Source organism: Salvelinus namaycush, chromosome 10 (assembly GCF_016432855.1).
Source record: "Salvelinus namaycush isolate Seneca chromosome 10, SaNama_1.0, whole genome shotgun sequence".
NCBI lineage: Eukaryota > Metazoa > Chordata > Actinopteri > Salmoniformes > Salmonidae > Salvelinus > Salvelinus namaycush.
Window position 1 is genome coordinate 41,820,789 of NC_052316.1, and position 8,758 is coordinate 41,829,546.

The following is an 8,758-nucleotide window of genomic DNA, read 5'->3' on the forward strand; positions in this document are numbered from 1 at the left end:
ATGCGCAATTTGCCTAAATGGGTAATCAAAACACATCAATCACTACATTTTTTTGTCGATTTCTTTTTTTAGGTGTGACGTCATTACGTCCAGCTGTTTTCATCGACACAAGATAGTTCAATAGAAACACCTTAGCAGACAATTGTAGAATCTATTTTCTATGCGAACTTTCTTAAATGTCTACAAAAAAAAATCACTGGACAAGCTATTGGAAACATAGCTAGTGACGAATTCTGAGAAACAAATACATTTAGTTGTAAATATTAAAAGATAAACAAGTATGTAATTTTACTATAGCCTTCCCTACCGCGCTTTCATTTTCTTATGTGCGCTTTTACGCATGGATTTCTGCGCTACACTGGCAGATGCAGGCGCTGTTGATCGATGCCTAGCCTCGTCGCGAACTAGTCTTCCTTAAAACCGCAACAGCAACTCAAGACTAATCGATGTCAAACTATAAACTTATCCGCCAGTGCCACGTAGACTGTCAAGTCTCAGCTTACCTTTCCTTTAAGGTCCAGGATGAATATAGCAGACGCCGACATCCTGATAAACTAATAGCACAAAAAATATAAATGTTTTGACGTTGAATATCCCTTATAACATTTCATTCAGTGCATCTCCCATCGCGCGCTGTTGTCTAATGCACGCCACTGCTCTTTCCGGGTAGTATTTCGTCGTCAGACCTGTCAAGCAGCTTTCAACGCAACAGAGCATGCAAAACCAATCCTACATCAACTATTAGGTCTACATATGGTATCGATTCTCTTCTATTCTGCTTAAGTTATGCATAGGCTACTATCAGGCGTGTTTGTCTATTGTATTATATAAAGCATTGCTATACATTATCATAGATCGACGCATATGCCTAACTGTTTCAAGATAATTGTATGTATTTTTCTACAGAAAGAAAAACAGGTACGCTATTGAATTTGAAAACGTTTTATTTTATCTACAAATGTAACAAAATGGAGTGCAGGCACACCCAAACAACATCAAATTCATTGGTAAAACTGAGTTGGAACTTAGAAAAATCTAACTCAAAAACAAATTGATTGATTGATTATTTGACCCACATTAAATAATAATTTTCTAACAAATTTCTAACAAAGTCCGTACAAACAGCCAGCCCAATTTTGAAATCCATTGAAAGACACAGGCAAAGGTGCACTATTGCGGAGCTAAATTGAGTTATTGCTTATGTCAGTTTTGTATTAATCTGTCTCTGTGACTGTTTTTTCCCTCTAAAGATGATGGAAATAGACATGCTTATGTTTAATATCTGCATTGGCCCCAATCAGTGTCCAAATAGGCTAGTGACCTCTCTCTCGCTCTCTTCCCTCTCTCATTCTCTCCCCTCTCTTTCCACCTTCTCCCTTTCTTCCTAGCCAATGGTAAAGTCCATCCCATCCTCTTCCTCCTCTTCCTCCACTTCAAGTGCCCTCTTAGCCCTCTCCCTCTCGCTGGCTTGTATGTAGTTATCCTCTATGAAGCCATCATCATCTTCCTCATCCTCTATGTCCATCTCTCCCTGGGGGACAGGAGCAGGGTGGGGGCTCTGTGCCTGTCCCCCATGGTTGTACATAGAGAAGCCCACCTCCAGACTGTTGGGGTCACACTGGCTGGCTGTGTCCTGCTCGGTCAGACGGGTGTGGCGATAGCTGGCTAGGTAGCGGCGGACCAGCTGGCATTTGGCCAGGCTGGCGATGAGGAGGGAGAGGGAGATGGCCGTCACAAGGACTGCCACCATATATTGCCAACTGTGGGAGGGGCGGCTCTGACCAGGCGACTCTGTGCCTGTTAGGCGAGAGGGGAATAGGTTTTACTGTTCAAATCACTATTATGAATTACATCACAGCTATAACCGCCAAGACCGCTTGAGTAAGCATCAAAGCTGCTATGACAGCTGATAATTATATGATGACTTAACTACATATAAATTAGATGATATGAGGCAGAAGTAAATTGTTATGAGATCCTTACCATTAGCTGTAGTCATTGTGTTAGTTGGAGTTGTGGTGGGATGTTCACGGTCATTTGTCAACAGTTTTCTATGAGATGGTCTTCTGATTCCTGTCGACAAATCATCAGAGCCACGCTCAAGCTCTTGGTTCCCATGGAGATCCAGGATGGATATAGTTACTATATCTCGAGTGGAGACAGACAGGGGGACTTGCAGTCTGTTGTGCCCCAAAAACAGCTTCCCTAAACTGGGTAAACCCTGCAGAGCTCCAGCCTCTATGGAAGTCAATTGGCAGCCACTGAGGTCTAGTGTATGCAGGGAGGGGAGGCTGCAGAGGTTGTCTTTCCCCAGCAGAGGGAGGTAGTTGCCTGAGAGATTGAGGGTAACCAGCTGATCCAACCTCTGTAGTTGTCTGAGGTGTTGAGGGTTAGTTAAGTTGAGGTGGTTCTGGGAGAGGTCCAGTGTGGTTGCATTGTCCCATATCTCTGTTGGAATATGAGCCAGTTTCCTCCAACTGCAGTTAAATGATGCCTTGGGGAAGAGATGGACAAGATTGGTCAAGCCAACCCTTCCCATATTGTGGTTGCCATTTAGCAAGAATCAAGAGGTGTAAAATGAACTTTATGATTTTTGGAAGTTTCTCCCTAAAGCCATTATATGGGTGAATAAAAAAATGTGGTGTTAATGAATTAATTAGGAGTCTTTGCAACTGTCTGGTGCTGATAAATAAATATTCCATGTAACTTTAAAACGAAAGATAAAGAAAACCATCTCATATATAACAAATAAAGTTGTGAACAACAAATCAATTCGCTCAAAGAGAGCCTTAATCTTGACATAATTCTTATGTTGATATCCTGTAACGAATCAGACTTCACTCCCAGAGGTAACATTATCTTATGATCAACAACAGGAAAAATGTCTCAAACAGGAAATTCCCCATAGTGTTTTCCTCACGTGACTGCTTGGAACTGAACAACGGCAAGAAAAAGAGGAGAAGAAAACGGGGAGAAGAAGAAAGCTGTGTGTCTTTCTTACCGTGCCAGTATTGACAGTACACGGGCCAACAGTGCGACTCTGAAGCATGCTCCCGCTAACTGTTCCCCAGAAACACAAAACCACACACAGGCCGTGGCCCCAGGACCCCATGGTTCCCCCGCTTCCTGTAGGAATCACAGATGGACAGACAAAGACTAAGTATTAATCAGACTGACAAATGAGTCACAACTAAGTATTAATCAAACTGACAAATGAATCACAACTAGAACTGCATTGAAAAATGATAACCAGATAACCAGAACTCAATTGAAAAATAATAACCAGATAACCAGAACTGCATTGAGAAATAATAACCAGATAACCAGAACTGAATTGAGAAATAATAACCAGATAACCAGAACTGAATTGAAAAATAATAACCAGATAACCAGAACTGAATTGAAAAATAATAACCAGATAACCAGAACTGCATTGAGAAATAATAACCAGAACTGAATTGAGAAATAATAACCAGATAACCAGAACTGAATTGAGAAATAATAACCATAACTGCATTGAGAAATAATAACCATAACTGAATTGAGAAATAATAACCAGATAACCAGAACTGAATTGAGAAATGATAACCAGATAACCAGAACTGCATTGAGAAATAATAACCAGAACTGCATTGATAAATAATAACCAGATAACCAGAACTTAATTGAGACAAGTGTTTTAATTGATACTTTATCCTCTGGGAATTCTTTCTACATCTTGTTTTATATGTTTATAACCCCAAATAAATTAAAATGTATTCACTATGCCCTGACTCATAGGGCCTGTGACCTTACTGACATAGGCCCCCAACAAGGTATAGTTATGTGACCTGCCCAGGAAAATGACTGGCCCTAAAACACACCAGAATCGTGTTGAAAACATAAACAGTTTTTTGACATAACTAAAACCAGTGACCTCTTATGCTCTTCTTTAAGCAAATGTGCTAAATTTACATTTGTTTGCATGCAGTGTTGACTCATTATGTTATATACAGATCCGCGGACTCATTGCACATTCTGAAGATTGTCTATTGGCATGTTCTCACAAAGACAAGAGTACCAGTTTAGTGTTCCCACATGTATTGTACATTTTCTATGCAGTTGTGTGTACAAACTTTCTAGACAATAAAAAGTCGATTTAAAGCATTTAGTTAAAGACTGAAGAGCTCTTTCACACACTTTAACAATATATTTTGTTCTGCAGATTGCTCTTATGTTGTTCTTCTCACATCTGTGACTGTGTATCTTTCTTCTCTCTTTGTTTTTTAATCTGATCCCGGCCTGTTTGTAGAGTCCTCTTGGCACCAAAGAGATTTTTCACAGAGGGGGCCTACTGGCTGGTCGCTCTGCCATTAGGCTTCTTCTCCTGTCCTCCTTCTGCTATTAAGCTCAGCATGGTTGGCTGTAAAGACCCGAGTGGGGATCTCTTAATCTCTTCCTGTCCTCGCACAGTAAAGGCACAACGACACCACGCCTGGGAGCTATGGGAAGCCCAGGAGCCCACAAGAGGCTATGTGTGTAGTAGCCCACTGGACACAGACGTCAGTTCAAAGTCTTGTTTTAATTTACATTAGGTTGAGTTGTCAACAAACGTGAATTCAACATAAAATCAACAAAACATTTCACAATGTCATTGGATTTAGGTTAAAAATACGAAATTCTCTTATGTTGATTACTTTTTCAAATCCAATCAGTTTTCCATGTTGATTCAACGTCATCACATTGAATGTTTTGGTTGAAATTACGTAGAAACAATGTTGATTCAACCAGTTTTTGCCCTGTGTGTGTGTGTGTGTGCATGCATCTGCATGAGTGTGTGTACTTTATGTTTAAGGGTACGCTTTGAAAGGGGCTCCTTGACCAGCCCGCCACACACTCCCGTCCTTGCAGCCCAATGCCACATCTTTCTGTTCTGTAATGGGTTGCCCGGGTCCTGTCCCTTTTCTCCCTCTCCTTCCCCACTCCTCGTTCTCCTCTCTGGATACGGAAGTGACACACAAAGCAGTCCTTCGTCTGACCTCCTGGTGACACTCTGTGGTGCCAGTGAGGTGAGGAAGCCTTCTTCCCCCTCCTCAGTCCTCATCCATGGTTCAAGATAGATATCTTTGTCATTGGTTTCAGCGAATATTTTGCGCGGGAGCTAAGTGATGCCATTGTTTGTCAAGAATAAAGGATATGGTTTGATCATACAGGGATTTGAAAACAGCTGGCAGAGAGGGAGGTTGTTTGAGGGAGATGTTTTAGACACATGCAATGGGTACCTGCTACTCGGGATAGGGTGGTATACACAAACATGTTTTTTCTAAGTTGTTCTTTACTTTTAAACCCTCTTGAGTCGATGTCCGTGCCCCCGTGGAAATCTAATTATCATAATAATAAAAAACATAAATATGTGCCAGTTTAAGCTAGAGATATCTGTTTTGTTGCATTTGATGCGTCTCAATGACATTCTATACGATTCTGTGCTTCCAACTTTGTGGCTACAGTTTGGGGAAGGTCCTTTCCTGTTTCAGCATGGCAATGCCCCCGTGCACAAAGCGAGGTCCATACAGAAATGGTTTGTCGAGATTGGTGTGGAAGAACTTGACTGGCCTGCACAGAGCTCTGACCTCAACCCCATCAAACACCTTTGGGATGAATTGGAACGCCGACTGCGAGCCAGGCCTAATTGCCCAACATCAGCGCACAACCTCACTAATGCTCTTGTCGCTGAATGGAAGCAAGTCCCCACAGCAATGTCCCAACATCTAGTGAAAAGCTGTTATAGCAGCAACAGGGGAACCAACTCCATATTAATACCCATGATTTTGGAATGAAATGTTCGACGAGCAGGTGTCCACATACTTTGGGCCATGTAGTGTATATGTGGAGACTGTTTCATGACAAAAATAAGGGGTTAAAATGCATGTACAAATTTAAATAAAACGTTTCTGAGAGACATAGGACAGATACTTCAGAACAAACTTCCTTTAGATTCTTTGGTGCACTATCTGTTTTTCCATGTGGTGAATGTGTTATTCAATTTGTTAATAATTCCGGGCTAATACCAGGAAGGTCAAATTAACATTTTCATCACATAATGTTTTAATACTGTATTATTTTTTATACTTCAAGTGGTCTCAAAATCAAATAGCTAATGATCCTTGGTATGACCTTCTTAAAACAATTCCATATAGCTTACTAGAACCCTCCCCCGGCTTAGACAGGGCTTAGACTGTTGTGGGTTAATGAGTTTCACATCTGCAACTCTGTTAATCCCACTGCAAGTCATAAACAAAGCAACTGGCAATAGGCACAATCCTTTCTAACATTTGTTTAAAAGCCTACACAGTGTCAGCAATAGAGCAAAGCAACTTCTAGAAACAAATACACCAGAAACTAATATCTTTAGCTTTAGAGGTTAGTGGGATCAAAGAGTAATGCATTTGACAGACCTTTAGCTTCCTGCGTCTCCTTGTTAATGTAACTAGACCTCACCACATCATCCTCCCCGAATGAACAATGTTTTACATTATTATCAAGACGTTGGCTGTCAAAGGTTTATTAGCCTTACTTGATGAAAACAGCGAACGGCGGGTATCAACATGTGGGCACGACTGCCTGGCTGAGCAACTTGCATCTAATATCCATTTCTCGCTCATTCATCCACTTTCATGGTATTATATCTCGTAATAGTCGTCAAAACATAATTACTGATATACTGTAGTTGAGATTGATCAAAAGGTTGTTTGCATTTGGTTATTATACTAGTATGTCATAGAAATATACCAACATACTGTATTACCGTAACCACAGTACTAAATGATCAATAAGAGAATCGGGAGGTCATATGATCTCAATGTTGACAAATGGAAACAGCCCAAAAGGTTAACATTTAGAGAAAATCCGCTCATTAGAAGTGTCCTACCTGGTCAGCCTGGTCCGTATGTACCTGAAACCCAGGTAACAATATGTCCTCTTCCTTATAGCTCACATTAATGCAGCATTGTCACTGTAAGTTTGTATTTCGCCTTTGCTATAAAATGGAGGCATGTTGTGCAAAGGTTGAAAGGGGTGCGTTCACCTCAGTCGTGTTCTGAAGGACTTAGGTTAATGAGTAACTTTGTAACTACATAGGTGTGCTCGCCTCTCCCTCCTACTTTCCCTTGCCTTTATCCAATGGTACTACACGAGACCTGATCAGAGTCGTTAGTCAATTCAATAACAAGGTGGTTGCTATAAAATGACATGCTTTGTCCTCCCTTATGTCAGAATGTTTATACACAATAGTAGTCAGTATCACACAGAACACTGTTCCTGTTATCTGGGTTCACAGCTGAGAACCCATGTTATTTACACGTCACTACACATTCACATTTACACATCACATAAGCTTACTTTTACACGGACATAGTCTATCCACAGTCAGGATATGATATAGCACAGATGCTACTGCACATTTAATAAAGCGCACCCCACAGACACATTTTGCTTTGTTCTTATAAAACCACCCTATCTCTCAAAACGTCTGGATCTGAGAGAGGGAAACAGACAAGATACATGTGAAGCGTTTTTTGTTTACTTAAGATGTTCGGGCCTTGAGGGAGAGAGAGCGGCCTTCTGCAACCCTGGAAGGAAAAGAGGGGGATCCAGAAAACAATAGGGCCACATCCTGTCCTGCTCCCTGCGCCGAACCTGCAGTATGCACTCCAGGCCTCCAATCCTCTTGTGCTTCTAGCACGTTCCTAAGAGGCCTCGGCTCGTTAGGGGAGGCAGATGGCAGGACAGCAGGGTCATATTCATTAGGCGCCAAACGGAGGGACTACCTGAACTGGTCTAATAATAAATGCTTGCTTTTGTCTTCTATTGCAAAACAATTTGCTACTGTGTGCCCTAATGAACATGACCCTGCAAACTGGCCACTCAGCAGTAAAGGAGTCGTGGGGTTTCCCACCCGTACCTCCAGGGACTCCTGCTGTTTGTCCCAGTGGTATGGTAGTTGAGGTCAGTGGTCAAGCTCCCTCTGTAAGACAGCTGTGATGGCCTCACTGCCTCTGTAAAGCAGGGGAAATAACAACACGTGTATACAGTACAGTACATTACAATGGAGAGGGGGACAGGGAGAGGCTAGGACACAAACAATCCAGCAGACAGTCTGGGCTGTTTTTTATTGGCACTTAGAATGTCATTAAGAGACTTCTGTTTGTCACTGTTCAGCCTGGTCTCATAGACTAGATGTAACATAGTAAAAGTAAATCCGGGACACTGAAATTAGTTTGATATGTTACTGTTGGTATGGTTACAAGCCAAAAACAAAAGGAGGATGGTATGCCACGGTGCATTGGTGGGTGTGTAACGCAAACGTCCAGCAACCCAAAGGTTGCGTGTTTGAATCTCATCACAGACAACTTCAGCATTTTAACTAATTAGCAACTTTGCTTATACTTTTTAGCTACTCTGCACCTACTAGCATGTTAGCTAACCCTTCCTCTAACATTATCCCCTAGCCTAGCTAACGTTAGCCACCTAGCTGCCTAGCTGCCTAGCTAACGTTAACGTTAGCCACAGCAAATTGGAATTTGTAACATATCATACAAAATGGAGGGAGACTGATTTAAATTTACCACGCTACGTCCAGGTTGCGCTGTCTGGATATTACATTGGCTCCCACATATTACACAATAGGTGAAGACACATAATGTTCTTTATTTTCTTTATTTTAGGTGCCTAAGGTCATAACTGCTAGTTTTGTTACATTTCAATTGCTTGAATTCATTAT

The 8,758-nt window shown here is 41.5% G+C and overlaps 2 protein-coding genes across 4 annotated transcripts in view; both read right to left on the reverse strand.

Annotated features, from left to right (window-relative positions):
- LOC120055035 (AP-1 complex subunit mu-2-like) overlaps positions 1 to 632 on the reverse strand; it is a 41,544-nt gene extending 40,912 nt beyond the window's left edge. The window contains exon 1 of the mRNA XM_039002887.1: positions 504 to 632. Coding sequence (XP_038858815.1) covers positions 504 to 545 — 42 coding nt within the window. The 5' untranslated portion in view covers positions 546 to 632. The remainder of the gene's footprint in view (positions 1 to 503) is intronic.
- Positions 633 to 926: 294 nt separating this feature from the next.
- LOC120055036 (leucine-rich repeat-containing protein 19-like) lies at positions 927 to 7,053 on the reverse strand. Of its 3 annotated transcripts, none has more exons than XM_039002889.1 (4): positions 6,908 to 7,053; positions 3,002 to 3,126; positions 1,984 to 2,494; positions 927 to 1,797 (listed from the first exon to the last, which is right to left on the reverse strand). In XM_039002889.1, the coding sequence occupies exons 2-4, from the start codon at positions 3,110 to 3,112 to the stop codon at positions 1,385 to 1,387; spliced, it is 1,035 nt and encodes a 344-aa protein (XP_038858817.1). In that variant the 5' UTR covers positions 3,113 to 3,126; positions 6,908 to 7,053; the 3' UTR covers positions 927 to 1,384. The 3 variants fall into 3 exon arrangements, with proteins under 3 accessions (XP_038858817.1, XP_038858816.1, XP_038858818.1); XM_039002888.1 differs by lacking the exon at positions 6,908 to 7,053 and adding an exon at positions 6,554 to 6,739; XM_039002890.1 differs by lacking the exon at positions 6,908 to 7,053 and adding an exon at positions 6,435 to 6,541.
- Positions 7,054 to 8,758: the final 1,705 nt, after the last annotated feature.